Source organism: Lolium perenne, chromosome 6, assembly GCF_019359855.2.
Source record: "Lolium perenne isolate Kyuss_39 chromosome 6, Kyuss_2.0, whole genome shotgun sequence".
Classification (NCBI taxonomy): Eukaryota; Viridiplantae; Streptophyta; class Magnoliopsida; order Poales; family Poaceae; genus Lolium; species Lolium perenne.
The window spans coordinates 70,127,194-70,141,279 of record NC_067249.2 but is presented as its reverse complement, the minus strand read 5'-3'; the positions used below and the strand labels follow the sequence as shown (position 1 = coordinate 70,141,279).

The 14,086-nt window shown below is 46.9% G+C and overlaps 2 protein-coding genes across 2 annotated transcripts; one reads left to right on the top strand and one right to left on the bottom strand.

Moving 5' to 3' along the window:
- Positions 1-1,110: 1,110 nt before the first annotated feature.
- On the top strand, positions 1,111-7,582 carry LOC127307628 (C2 and GRAM domain-containing protein At1g03370). Its single transcript, XM_051338369.2, has 10 exons — positions 1,111-1,573; positions 2,153-3,523; positions 3,809-3,991; positions 4,136-4,416; positions 4,495-4,611; positions 4,767-5,029; positions 6,253-6,397; positions 6,542-6,814; positions 6,916-7,108; positions 7,281-7,582. Exons 1-10 carry the CDS (start codon positions 1,180-1,182, stop codon positions 7,289-7,291), a joined length of 3,231 nt encoding a protein of 1,076 aa, XP_051194329.1. The 5' UTR covers positions 1,111-1,179; the 3' UTR covers positions 7,292-7,582.
- A 345-nt stretch (positions 7,583-7,927) lies between these two features.
- On the bottom strand, positions 7,928-9,935 carry LOC127307629 (pentatricopeptide repeat-containing protein At3g02490, mitochondrial). Its single transcript, XM_051338371.2, has one exon. The coding sequence runs from the start codon at positions 9,887-9,889 to the stop codon at positions 8,090-8,092; it is 1,800 nt and encodes a 599-aa protein (XP_051194331.1). The 5' UTR covers positions 9,890-9,935; the 3' UTR covers positions 7,928-8,089.
- Positions 9,936-14,086: the final 4,151 nt, after the last annotated feature.

The window sequence follows — 14,086 nt, the reverse complement described above, 5'->3', positions numbered from 1 at the left end:
TCAAAACTTTTATTCGGGTGGGGCGATTTCCATTATTTGGTCGCTATGGCTATGTAGAAATGATAAGATTTTCCATGATATTAACTCTTCTTGTTTGCAGGTTATCTACCGGTCCACCGCTTTGCTCCGTTCGTGGTCTTTGCTACAACGAGTAGAGAGTCGGGATCTCTTTATGGAGGTATCTATACGATTGGAGGATGTGGCGAAGGATATTTTTTCCCAACATGGTTGGCGGCGTAATCTACGGATAGAGCCTCCCGCGCCGTAGGAGGGTGTCCTTATTTTGTTTTTTCAGTTCTTGTAACAGACTGGTACTTGGTGTGTGTGTGTGTGCGGCTGTGTGCATCATGTTATGCAGAGGCCGGGTGTAATACTTTTCTAAAGTAATGAAAGCGCCCTTTATCGAAAAAAAATGGTTTTGATGTAGACACTGGTGAAGATTACCGTCGCAGACGTGGTGGCTGCCACCAACTAGCCACGCTACGGGCTTATGTGTCCGCTAATGTCAGTTGCGCAAAATTGAGTGCAGGCAACCAAATAACTTGCATACGCTTGTCTACTCGTGCAAACACTGGCGATGCAGGCTACCAAACGAAATGCAGATTTTGTAAAATTCTCATTTTTGTCCAACTGCTTCAATTTAGAACTGCCAGCCGAAGACGGAAAAAGGATGCTTGCTACCAAACGTATCCTTAGATTTTTTTAAACATTTCGAAACACATTTAAAATGTATTTTCGTTTAAAAATATATAGGCCCATTTGGACGTGTGAGCCATCTGAGTTGTTCATTTCGTAGAGAACATAGGGAAAACATATTATCCCGTGAACCTTTTGCAGGAATTTCTAGATTTGCCTTCGAATAGCAATTGAGATGCTGATTTATCAGTGCACACTTGCAAATAAGTACAGCTTATCTGAATTAGGCAGTTATCCCCAACCTGAGGCGACCCACAAAGATCGGAGCATCTGCAACGTGTTGGGCGAAAGCCATGGCCCGCTCCGCAAATCCAACGGTCCCAGGCCCCCGCACGAATCTCGAGGCCGAAAACGGCACGAGACAAACGCCTCCGCAATTCAAACGGTGGCGGGTAATCCCTCTCCTCGCCCCTTCTCTCTCTCTCTCATCCGAAATCCCCAATCCGCCATTGCTCTCCCCCACCAAACCTGCGTCAGGTGGCGATGGGCGCGGTGGACCGGCCGGAGCCGGCGCAGCGGAGCGCGCCGATGCGGCTGTGCGTGCACGTGCTGGAGGCGCGGGGGCTGTCGGCCATCTACCTCAACGGCACCAGCGACCCCTACGTGCGGCTGCAGCTCGGGAGGCGGAGGGCCAAGACCACGGTGGTCAAGCGGAGCCTCAGCCCCTCGTGGGACGAGGCGTTCGGCTTCCTCGTCGCCAACGTCGCCGAGGAGCTCGTCGTCTCCGTGCTCAACGAGGACAGGTACTTCAGCACCGACTTCCTCGGACGTGTCAGGGTGCCGCTCTCCGCCATCCTCGAGACGGAGGACCATTCCCTCGGCACCGCGTGGTACCAGCTGCAGCCCAAGAGCGGCAAGTCCAGCAGGAAAAAGCGCGGTATGCACGCTCTTCATTTCATCCGTTTCGCAATCCCGCCATGTTCTTTGGTTGCCTTTGATGTTTAGAAAGTATATAGATGCTTTATTGAAGATGAGATTACATAGCATTGTTTGGGTACGGATTGTGAATCTAAGCTATCAAATTGAGCATGGAATGATAGTCTCAGGTAGGAGAAATGCCCCATGTGCTGCTCAAATTGGACACTGCAGGGATCTTTAGCAATAGAAGCTTAATTTCTCGGACAAAGATTGCAAGATTTACATGTAAATGTTTCCAGAAATTGATGAAGCGGCAATTGGAGCTATCAAATTAATCCGAAAAGGATTCCATTAGGTGTTGTTATATTGCGCCTCATGCCAGTGTTGCTTATTATAGTCAAGTTTCTCTATTTTGAGGACTAATCCTTAATTATCAACTAACTGAATTTGCATTGGGTCTAAACTCAACTGAATATTAATACAATGAGAAGTCGCTAGTCACGAAAGCTTTATGCCTTTATTGCTAGAGTCAATTGAACCCTGCTAGAAAGTAAATTTAGCTGACAAGCGTTATTGACTATTTTATTTTATTTCGCAGGTGAAATTTGCCTGAAGATATACTTATCGGTTAGGGAAGGCCATTTCAATGAATCGCAAAACATTCTCATGCAACTTATCGACGAAACGCCGTGCAGCTCAACTAGGTCACTTGAAACTAAGGCCTCATCCTTATCAGCAGTTACTAGCAGCCTGGATCTATCAGCCTGTGCCAGCATGGACCATGCGCTATACCGTAGCGGCGTGGATCAGTTGCCCGGAAGCATCACGGACCAAAAAGACCCTAGCAGCATAGAGCGCCTACCCTGTGGCACCACACAACAATCTGTTCTTCTGGAACCCGAAGAAGATGACGGCGATGCTACTGCGTCATCAGTAGTGGAGGTCTGGTCTCGATACTTCCGGAAAGGTGCAGATAATGCAACTTGTATCGCAACGGATGCTGACTCCATGGAACAGTTTCAAGAAACAGAAATAGTGAATTCTGAATCTTGTGAAAACGGCACACATGAAGTTAATCTTGATGAACTACTAAAAACTATGGAGTCTAAAGATCAAGGTTGTGGAATGCCAGGAAACCTGCCTGGTGGTATTCTAGTGGAGCAATCTTACATTATTAAACCAGCTGAATTGAATGCTATGCTGTTTTCAGCAAATTCAGATTTCTGGCCAGCAGTTGCAGAAGTTCAAGGGCTAAGTGGGCTTCATACTGATCCCTGGAAACATGAGAATAATGAGAGTTCTTTGAAAAGAACATTAACTTACACAAAAGCTGCAACTAAATTAGTTAAGTCTGTGAAAGCTACGGAAGAGCAGACTTACTTGAAGGCAGCTGGAAATTCGTTTGCCGTTCTTTCTAGTGTTAGCACTCCTGATGTTCCCTGTGGTAATTGTTTCAAGGTAGAAATAATGTACTGTATAATACCAGGTCCTCAATTGCCATCTGAAGAACAAACCTCACAGCTTACTATAAGTTGGCGTCTGAACTTTGTTCAGAGTACAATGTTGAAAGGAATGATCGAGAATGGGGCAAAACAAGGCCTCAAAGAAGGATATGCACAGTTTACTGAAGTACTTTCCCAGAAAATTAAAGTAGCTGAGCTCAGTGATGCTAACTCGAGCAAAGACAAGATTCTAGCTTCACTGCAGACTCATGAACAATCAAACTGGAAGCTGGTTGCTCGCTTCCTTGGGAGCTTTGCATTCATTTTCTCAGTTACTGTTGCAATGTATGGCATTGCACATCTTCGTCTAGCCAAGCCCAGTAATATGGTGCATGGAGGGCTTGAATATTTTGGTATTGATCTTCCAGATTCAGTTGGTGAGGTTGTGTTTTGTGCTATTTTGATCCTTCAGGGACAGAATATCTTCAAAGTAGGTCGACGCTTTTTGCATGCCTGGAAGAAACGTGGTAATTTATTTCTCTTCATCCAGAACCAGTGCATATGTATTTATCTGTTGACAGACACTCCTTCTATTATGTAAATATTAATCCAGGAAAAAGTTACTGTTTATTCCCCACCCTCTCTACCTACTCTTTTCTGGAATTGCTTTAGTTCCGGAGATGATTTAAAACAAAGTTTATTATCTTCAGAATACACTATCATTCCCTGCACTTCTACGTCATAAATCCTCTACTCCTTTCCTTGGGTATAAGCAATAAGCACATGCAAACCTTTTGTTCTTCAAATATTAGGCAGCGATCATGGTGTCAAAGCTCATGGTGATGGTTGGTTGCTGACTGTTGCACTTATCGAAGGAAGCGGCATAGTAGGCGCAGGCACACCTGGCTTGCCTGATCCTTTTGTAGTTTTTATGTGCAACGGAAAGAAGAAAACCAGCTCAGTAAAATTCCAGGCGTCAGAACCGAAATGGAATGGTAAGTTCGTCTTTTTGTTAATTTTCTTCCAATCCTGTTTGTTGAAAAGAAAAAGAATACACTGTGTGATTTGGGAACACTTCCATTTGTATGGCCTTCCTTCTTAGAGCATTTGCTGACACCATGATTTTCTTAACTTTTTAGAGATATTTGAATTCGATGCAATGGATGACCCCCCATCAAGGTTGGACGTGGCTGTGCATAATTCGGATGGCCCACTCGATGAAAATACAATTGGTCGCACAGAAATAAATTTTGTGAAAAACAATTTGTCGGATTTGGGTGACATGTGGCTTCCTCTAGATGGAAGGTTTGCCCAAGGTTCTGAGCCCAAGTTACACTTAAGAATTTTCTTGAACAACTCCCGGGGGTCTGAAGTTGTTATGAACTATCTGGATAAGATGGGGAAAGAAGTTGGTAAGAAGGTACGGTTTGGCCAGCATTTGATTTTATCGCCATTTTCAGATCAGGGTACTTACTGAAGTTGCCGACTGAATGTTCAGATGCACTTGCGGTCCTCTCAGACGAATTCATCATTCCGTAAGCTCTTCAGCCTTCCTCCGGAAGAATTTCTTATCGATGACTTCACCTGCCACCTAAAAAGGAAAATGCCACTTCAGGTAATTAGGTGTGTAGAGTTGGTCTTGAATTCCATGGCTAAGTAACTGTTAATGGTTTATTACACACTGACAGCTGCCAGAGTTTATAACTACTCAGTTGCTATCGTTTTGCTTCCATTTCAACCAAGAACTGAAGTAGTTAGTATTTTTCGCAGGGGCGTCTCTTTCTTTCCCCAAGAATAACTGGGTTTTACTCAAACATATTTGGGCGCAAAACAAAGTTTTTCTTTCTTTGGGACGATATTGATGATATCCAGGTTGTTCCGCCGTCTCTATCAACAGTTGGCAGTCCATCCTTGATGATCATCCTACGGAAGGACAGGGGTCTAGAAGCCAGACATGGTGCCAAAACACAGGATCCTCAAGGAAGACTGAAGTTCCATTTCCAAACATTTGTTTCATTCAGCGATGCTCACAGGTGCCTTTCCTTTTGCCATTTGTTTTTTACTTGTTTCATGTCTGCGGGATTGGAACGAGACCTTGAACTCTAAATATATGTTAGTATATGGTTTTAACCGATCATCATAACCCAGCACCAGATGAAGTGTATCCAAGTATTGATTATCATGAATACATGGTATTGTATCCTGAGCTCCTGAAAAAGTATCCCAAACAATCACAGTTACTCATACGACGAAGTAGCATGACAAATGTTTGCGGAATAACTGCTTGACCATGGTTTTACAGCCCGCATTCAATATGATGTCTCCTTTGTTTATAAAGCTAGTTAATTTTTTACTATATTGTCGAAAATAGGTTAGATGTTAGGACATGTATAATATATGATTCCCTCCTAAATAATTTCCCGGACTAATTGAGAGAAAATTTGGAGCATATTGACTGGGAAGGAGATGGTGACTTTGGTCACATTTTACATTTGTAAAGAAAGTAGTTGAACTTCCCATTGCAAGGGAAAGAACCTTCCTAGGGCTAGAGTTGTTCTTGAAACCTGGGTTTTATGTGTTGGTGTGACCACAGAGGCACATATTTTTCTATACCAGCCAGCGAGATGCTTTTTGATTCCTTGGTGAAGACCTCTCAAGTCACTTCCAAGGCTTTTCATGCTATGCAAATTTCCATGGTTAGAAAGTCTTGTCAAAAGTTGTTAGGCCTACTATTTTTGTATCGTAAGTAAGCAAATGTCCATAATTGGACATGTATTGAAAGAAGGTATTTGTAGTTTCAAAGATCCACGGATAATACTTACCTCCAAGTTATATGAGCATGCAAACACGACAGAAATATAACTTACTCTGTCTAGAAATGTAGGCCATTTTGAGGTTTTGCAGTCTTCAGTGCAAGACTTCGATAACAATTTCTGAGCATGCTGCAAGAGATCTAATGTCACTTGATAGGGTGGAAATTTGTAGTCTCACACATTTTAGGTGGTATAAAAAATTCAAAAGGTTGACTGTATATCACATGTCAGCCTAAATTTCTGGACAGAAGGAGCAATCGGTATCAGTCATCCTACACGATTTTTCCTTGGTACAATAATGCTGCATGCAAATAATGATTCATCTTGTTAAACTTCTGTCAAGATTACTTGATAAATCAAATTGGCTCTCATTCTTTCAGTACAATTTTCCATGAATTTCTCTTATCATATGGTTGATGAGATATCAATCTGATGTCTGGCAGAATTATTATGGCACTTTGGAAACAAAAGGGAGAGATGATCGACAAAGAACCTGAACCGAAACAGCTCCCATGTGAAGAAAGTTCTTTGTTGGCCAACGAAGACGTAAAAATGTCAGAAGTCTACTCGGCTGTTCTTTCTGTTGATGTGAGCCTCACTCTCTTGAATATGAATGTGTGTGTGGAACCTTGTGAAAATGTCAGAAGTCTACTCGGCTGTTTTTTCTGTTGATGTGAGCCTCACTCTCTTGAAAAAGCATCTGTTTAAACCTCTTGAATTATGTACTCGCAGGTCAGTGCCTTGATGGAGATGTTTTCCGGGGGTCCATTGGAACATAAGGTGATGCAGAAAGCTGGTTGTGTTGACTACTCACCAACAGAATGGGAGCCGGTAAACAAAAACATATACCAACGGCAGATCAGCTTTAAGTTTGATAAAAGTTCGTCAAAATATGGAGGAGAAGCAACGACCACGCAACAAAAGTATAACTTACAGAATCGAGATGGGTGGGTCCTTGAGGAGGTGATGACCCTGCAAGGCGTTGTGCATGAAGACTACTCGAGTGTGAGATAACTTACATAATCAACAGTGCTTCTGATGAAAATGCTTGCATGCTTAACCTCAAATTTCAGGATCATGACATTCTTTCTCTTCCAAAATTGCAGATCCAGCTCAAGTACCATATGATGAGCACTTCCTTGAAACCAAATTCCTGCAGCATTCAGGTAATGTTAGGGATTGTCTGGTTGAAGGGCACTAAGCACCAGAAGAAGGCTTCAAAGAATGTCATGTCGAATTCCACCAACAAGCTGAAGGAAATATTCTCCGAAGTCGAAAAGGAGCTTTCATCAAGAAAAGGTACCCCTTTTGAGCACACCGGATACCCCTTCTCAGCACACCAGATTGAATTTCTGAGTAGCAAAATGCTGAGACGAGCCTCAGCTCAGTTTGACAGAAATGCTGCCTGGTCAGATAGAAAATAGTGTGATTGTCTTCAGCGCTAACTAGTATTTTTGCAACGTTATTCCAGGTGCAAGTTAACGCGGATGCAGAACAGCAACTAGATTGGCCGATCATGTCGCTCAATTAGATAAAAAGAAGACACAAAAGATCGGCATTCAGAATGATCATAAACATAGTTTGGTGCGGCAGCATCACTGCCCGCTTCAGTGCTTCACCTCCAGCCCTTTTTTTGCACAGATGGGCAGCCCATGTGAATAGATAGAACAGAGATGTTTTCTCCTCACATTCAATCAAACTCAAGCAACACTGTATATACACCATCAACTTATACCACAAGGTTACATGAATGGAATGTAGAATTTTTACCAAGTCTTATGATACCCATCATCTAATGTGCTTGAGCTACTGACATGCATGCTGTCATCATCAACGTACAGAGCTTGGAGAGTTTATATGTACAAGGGCCAACTACAAATAGAAAAGAAAAACTAGCAGCACACAGATAAATACCAGAACTGCTTAACTCAAGCTCATAGGACCATCAAGCTGACAGGACGTAGATAATACCAAAGGAGGATTGCAATGAGAAGAACTACTGGAAACTGATTTGCACTGTTGCCAACTGTTTACCTTGACACAGTTGCCAATCGCTATTGCTACATGAAGCATATAAATGTGTTGGCATATACAGGCTGAAATTCAGGACAGAGAGGAAAAAAAGAATGATGCTGTATTTATTTTTGAAAGGATCACGTAGACATTTCAGCAAAGATGTTTCTGCCATCCAATTTCTGATCCTGGCTCAAAGGCCATACAAAGCCAAAAGAAAATACAAAGTGCCATTCAAAATGCGGGTGTCAGCAATTCAATTCCACATTACAAAGCAGCAGCAGCTGCTGCAGGTTCTTCTTGCAGCTTCTTCGTGTAGAAGAGGTCAAGAACCTCTGCATGGTTTCTGACACTTCCAGGAGATACCAAGAGCAGCTGCTGGGCAATTTCATGCCTCCCCTCTTTGAACAACCCTTGAAACAGGCGCTTGTAAACTGTTCTTGATGGGAACTCCTTTGAAGTCATTGCCTTTAGGAGACCCAGGGCATCCTCCACGGTCCCAGACTTGGAAATGTGCGAGATAAGTGGATCAATATAAGGCGGAAGGTCATTAGTTTTCATTAAACCCAGCACGTCAAATGCTTCGTTCAGATGCCCTTGGCGGATCAACTTGTGGATCAAATACTTGTAGGTACTTTGCCAAGGAACCACAGCATATTTCACCACCAAGTCCTTGAGAACTTTGAATGCTTCCTTTGCTTCTTTTTTCTTGCAAAGCCCAGACACGAGCACCTCAAGAGCGCAACCGACCTGATTGCCGCTTTGTCTTTCGAGCATTTCAGGGAAACATGCAACTGCCATATCAACATCATCACCAAGAGAATACTTCTTAACCAAAGCAGACCATACAACTGGATCCAACTTATACCCTGATTTTTCGACGCGGGCCAAATGTTTGTGTGCATCTTCCAGATTCCCAGCATCACACATTGCAAGAACAGCTTTCCCATGCACAGTGCTATCTGGTGCAAAGCCACCATCCTCCATGGCCTTCAACACTCTACCGCTCTCCCCAAGCCTTCCCATGCTTCTCAAAGACTTGATAACAGCGTCAAACACGGAATGCTTCACCTCATTCCCGGCTTTCTGATAGATCCGCACAACCCTCATCACCATCTTCAGGTCCAGATCATCCCTCACCACAACCTTCTTCAATAAGAAGACAAAATCCTCAGCCGACGGCTTCTCCGTGCCCCCCATCGCAAACCGGAACAAGTCCACCGCATCCTCAAACATCTTCCTCTTGAGGAACCTACCGACGAGGGTAACATACACCTCCTTATCCATCCCAAGCTCCTTACTACTCATCTTCCGCAGTACGTCCCGGAACTCCTCAATGCAATCCTCCCGGCCAATGGCCTTTGCCATTGCATTGTAAACCTTGCCCCAACCAATCCCCGCCCCAGCTGACTGCTCCACCCACGCAAAGAACACCATTGCTTGCTGTGGGAACTGTCCAACCTTCTCCACAACCAACGCCACCAGCTCATCGGTCACATCAACGCCTAATGCATTGAGCTTGTCCAACTTGGATAGCTCGTCGGCGTCTGAACGGAGAATCTTGCACGCCTCTGCCACCGCTGCGTTCCTGGCGTGAGCGGTGAAGGCGCCCTGGATCATGCCGGCGTCCTTGGACATGTCCTTGGACCGGAAGCTCTCGGTGGCGGTCTTGAGGGTGGCCTTTGAGAGGCCGTAGCCCTTGGACCGCATCGAGGTGACGAGTGACCAGAAATGGTCGGCGTCGCCGTTGGCCGCGGCGAGCTGGAGCATGGAGTTGAAGCACTTGGAGTTGAGGACGGCGGTGTCGGGGTTGGATGTGGCCCAGGAGAAGAAGCGGGAGGCGGCGGGGTAGTTGGAGGCGAGGTCCGGGTGGACAAGGAGGGCGGGGATGGTGTTGGGGTGGGAGAGATCGAGGCCGGCTGAGTGGATCGCGGCGGTGGGATCCGCGGGAGGGGATGGCTGGGAGAAGATGGCTGCGACGGAGGAGCCGGACATGAGGCGGTGGTGGGGGATGAGAGAAGGGAGGCGGCGGATTCCTCCGCCGGAGTTGAGGACGGCGTGGAGCATGGTGGCGGCGGCGGGGGAGGAGACGGAGGAGGTCGGGGTTTGGAAATGAAAATGAAAATGGGGTTTAGGCTAGGGTTGGCCCAGATCCAGTTTGTGGGTGGAAACTAGGATGGGCTTTCTCTGTTTCTTTTCTGTTGCATTTTCCAAAACGGTTTGATGCTGCTACAAGTGAATTTCGACTGAGTAGAATTGGAATTGGCTCCCATAACAAAAAGATTTGGAATTGATTTTAATATTTTTGTTTGGTCACCAAAAACTGGTGTCTCTCATATTCGATTGAAATGTAATACTCCCTTCGTCCCATGGAGGGCATCCTTTAGGGCAACATGACGCGGAGGTCCATAACGGTGACACGGTCACTAGTTGAGACGGACAATGCCGGTGAGCTAGTGCGTCGGGCAGTGACAACGTAAAGGTGGAGCTCGTCGATGACACATGTGTTGGTTGAGATTGGCCCCTCAACGGCGTAGTGCAGCCAACTAGGACCATGGAGCCAGGCGTGCCAGCGAGCGACGAGGACGACTGAAGGGGAATTCGGGGATTGAGATCTTTTTTTTCGAGAGCTAGAGCAGATTTTACATGTTGATGTCAGATGCACAAGGGACGTACCAAACACATCGATTTCCCTCTGTTTTCCACACATCATTAGAGGATCTTGTTCCGAAGTTGGGACCTTGAGACATAGTAACAACTATGATAGTATATCGGGAACATAAATGTTGCCACCACGAGAGAGCATCCGCAACCATAAATGTTGCTTATATATATAAAATCATTGCACCACAACACAACCAAATGGTCATCATTGGTAATGCCACCCACCTCCGCTGATGCTAGACTTCTAAAGTTAGATGAAGGAACAAGCCGGTTGAGGTTGGTTGTCCACAAAGTGACATTGAATGCCCTAGAGCTTGACTATCGCCGACCTCAAGGAGGTTAATGACATTGAACTAGTGGAGGAAGATGGGGTTGGTCGCGATGGAGGTCGACAGGTTTGAATGATAAATCTTGCATGTAGAGGGGTGTCAGGGTGGAGGAGCCACTAAAGGTTGAACCGCTAGAGAGAGGCTCACCAATGGCCATGGGGATATAAGAGTCGAGGAAGTTGTGTAGAAGATTCAATGGGTTAGCACACAGAGAATACTTATATAGGTTTGGACACCTAGAAACACCATCCCGTAAGATCCTACTCCTGTTTGAGGCAAGATCTGTTCCGTATGTTTTGGTTTCAATGTATCCTTTTGTGGATGGAATTGCTTAGTCAAACTATCATCATCGGGTGGTGTTAGAGCACCGCGCGCCCCATAGCGGCCGATAGCATTTTGGAGGCCGGGGGTGAAAATGGGATCACACCAGCGCGCCCCAAATAGCGCTGGCGTTTTTTCGAGCCCAATAGAAGCATCGGGAACCCCGTGCCGGCCCCTTGGCGAAGGACGCGAATCGGGTGCGCCGGCACCTCGCGAGGCGGAAAATTTTGGGCGTGGGAGCCACCTGTCAGCCACACATCCCAAAATTATACATCGTTTCCACCAAAACCCCGTCCCCTCCGCCGCTCATTTCTCCCGCCCGCCGTTCCATCTCCCATCCAGCCTCCAACCCGAAAAACCCTCGCCGCCGCCATGCCACCGAAGAGAAAGGCTCCAACGAAGGCAGGGAAGGCGCCGCCGAAGCCGCGCACCGTGACGATGAAGGAGAAGCCAGCGACCATGTTGCAGGATGAGTGGGAGGAGGAGAAACACCGCTGCTCCTTTGTGACGACCGACCGCAAAAGGCGCCGCGTCGCCGCTCTCGAGGCAGCGAAAGCGGCGTCCGCTGCGGAAGCGTGCCTCAGCTTGGGCGGCGGCCAGCCCGAGTGGAGCCAGCATCCCACCGGCCGCAACTTCTCGAGCTCAACATCGTCGCCGGGGTACTACGCGGGGTACTACACGGAGGTGCCGTCGCTCTCGCAGATGCGGCTGTCGCAGATGGACGGCCACACCCGCTACTCCCCCGAGTACACCGATAGCGACATGACCTTCGACCCCAACGCACCGTTCTCGCCGGATTCAGCGCCGAGGGGCAGCGGCGCCTTTCGCTTCCCCGTTGACCTGAACTCGTCGCCTGACCTGCGCCGCACCGACGGCCACCAACGAAGATGGAAGCTCACGCCGCTGCCATGAAGGCCACCAATATATCTCAAGAATCCAAGATTCTCGATGGCCGACATGGGGAAGATGGACCCGTTGGCGCGGGCGTGGCACGAGATGTACCACGAGCACATCGGCCAAGAGGTGCGGCGGCGCGAGCTGCGTCGGCGTCTCCCCCGGCACCCTCCACGTTCATGTCTCCGTCGGGACCCTCCACGTTCATGTCTCTGCCGGCACCGTCGACGTTCGTGCCTTCCCCGGCGACCGTGGATCCTGTTGCAGCGACGGAGCTGCGGCCGGGGCTCACCGCCGGTGAGGAAGTCGTCGAGGTTGAGCCGCCCTTGACCCCGTTCATCTGATCAGTTGGCTTGGAAGCTGAGGTTGTTTTTTGCAGCCGGAGACGGCGATTCAGTTGTCGTATGTTGGCCCAAACTTCATATTCGAAAACCTATTCGAATTTGGTGGCCGTGTGTTGGCTCAAACTTTAAATTCGAAAACTTATTCGAAATTCTATGCTTTTGTTTGAGTTTTCAATTAAAATTATCTATCGAGGTTGTCGTATGGGGGGCGTCGGTGTGGGAGCAGCTTCCCTAAATGGAGAATGATGTGCCGGCGCGCCCCATACGACAGTACCGGCGTCCCTACCGGCGACTATATGGGGGCGCCGGTGGAGGTGCTCTTAGGTTGTATTGATCGTGCCTTCCTCCTGCCCCCTTGTGTATATGCAAGAGTGAAGGTTAGAGCATCCCCACTCGTCTCCCCGAAGAGACCCCCGAGCGACGTTTTTCTCATCCGGACGGCGATTTTCGGCCCAGTCGCGCCCCCGATTCCTCGTTTTTCTCCGGATTTGGGCCTAAATCCATCCGGCGAGCCCACGCCATCCCCGGTCCCCCGAGGCGCGCTCAGGGACCCCGGACGAAGCGAAAGCGCGCGAAACGCCGAGAAAAACTAGCGCGGGTATCCCACGTATGTCTACGCTTGTGTTGTAGGCCGAGAAAAACAAGGTGGCCAACTAGATTTACAAGTGGAGTTCTTCCTAGTCGGATAAAAACTAGCGCGGGTATCCCACGTATGTCTACGCTTGTGTTGTAGTCCGAGATGACTTTAGGGCTACATTAATTTTAAATTTAGAATTGATTTCGCCAAACATTTAAATGTGTCTCTCACTCAAAGTCAGGCTGGTTTTACGTACCCATCCACCCGTACGTTGGACGGAGCACCGCCTCCGGCACACCACGCAACAGCGACCGCCGCTTCACAGGCTCTGTTTCGTCGTGCAGCCTTGGCCGCTCCTTCAGTTCATTTCATTCGGATGTTGTCGACCGAGCCTCCGAGGATGAATACGACGAGTACGATGGCTTGCATGTCCAGGTCTTACCCGTGGTAACTGGTAACACTGACGTAACCAGTGACATCAATAATAGACAACCGATAAGGACATAGCGCGCATGCGACAGTGACATGGACCAAAGGACATGGCCACTTGCTTGCGATCTGTATGCATTTACGTGCCAACGAACCAAATCCTCTTCTCAGAATCGCCTGTCAGGCTATCAACGGTTGTGGGCCCACATCATGCGACTACACATTCTGAATGTTGCATTGCATCCATTCATCTCAGACCATCAATACAATCCTACGATGACATGAACAAACAGTTACATATTGCATAAATACAATCCCATGCTAACATGAGCAAACAAATATTACTTGCTCCCTTGAAATATATATACTCATTCCATTTATAAATAAAGTGATATCTAGATATTGTTATATCTAGATATATTTTAGTGTGTAAATACATCTATATCTACAAAAAAGTTAAGTCACTTATTTTTTATGTTTAGACAGAGCGAGTACCATCTTAAGCTCCTTTGTATCTTGAGCCCCTTGCATTTGTTTTGTCACGCAGGCAACTAAACAACGAATATCAGATGATCACCTAATGCACCGGAATGGTCTTGTTGGAAAAATTCAGGTAATAATTCCTGTCAAACACGCCCCAACGACTTCTCGCATCTTTTACTTCCTACTCCCTCTCTCCGCAAATAAGTGTACACTTTTCTTTTTA

Excerpts from the sequence above, each read along its gene's own strand:
- LOC127307628 (XM_051338369.2), top strand. The coding sequence starts at position 1,180 with ATGGGCGCGGTGGACCGGCCGGAGCCGGCGCAGCGGAGCGCGCCGATG. Across the intron at positions 4,612-4,766 it reads AAAGGAAAATGCCACTTCAG|GGGCGTCTCTTTCTTTCCCC; the intron begins GTAATTAGGTGT and ends TATTTTTCGCAG. Across the intron at positions 5,030-6,252 it reads TCATTCAGCGATGCTCACAG|AATTATTATGGCACTTTGGA; the intron begins GTGCCTTTCCTT and ends GATGTCTGGCAG.
- LOC127307629 (XM_051338371.2), bottom strand. The coding sequence starts at position 9,889 with ATGCTCCACGCCGTCCTCAACTCCGGCGGAGGAATCCGCCGCCTCCCT.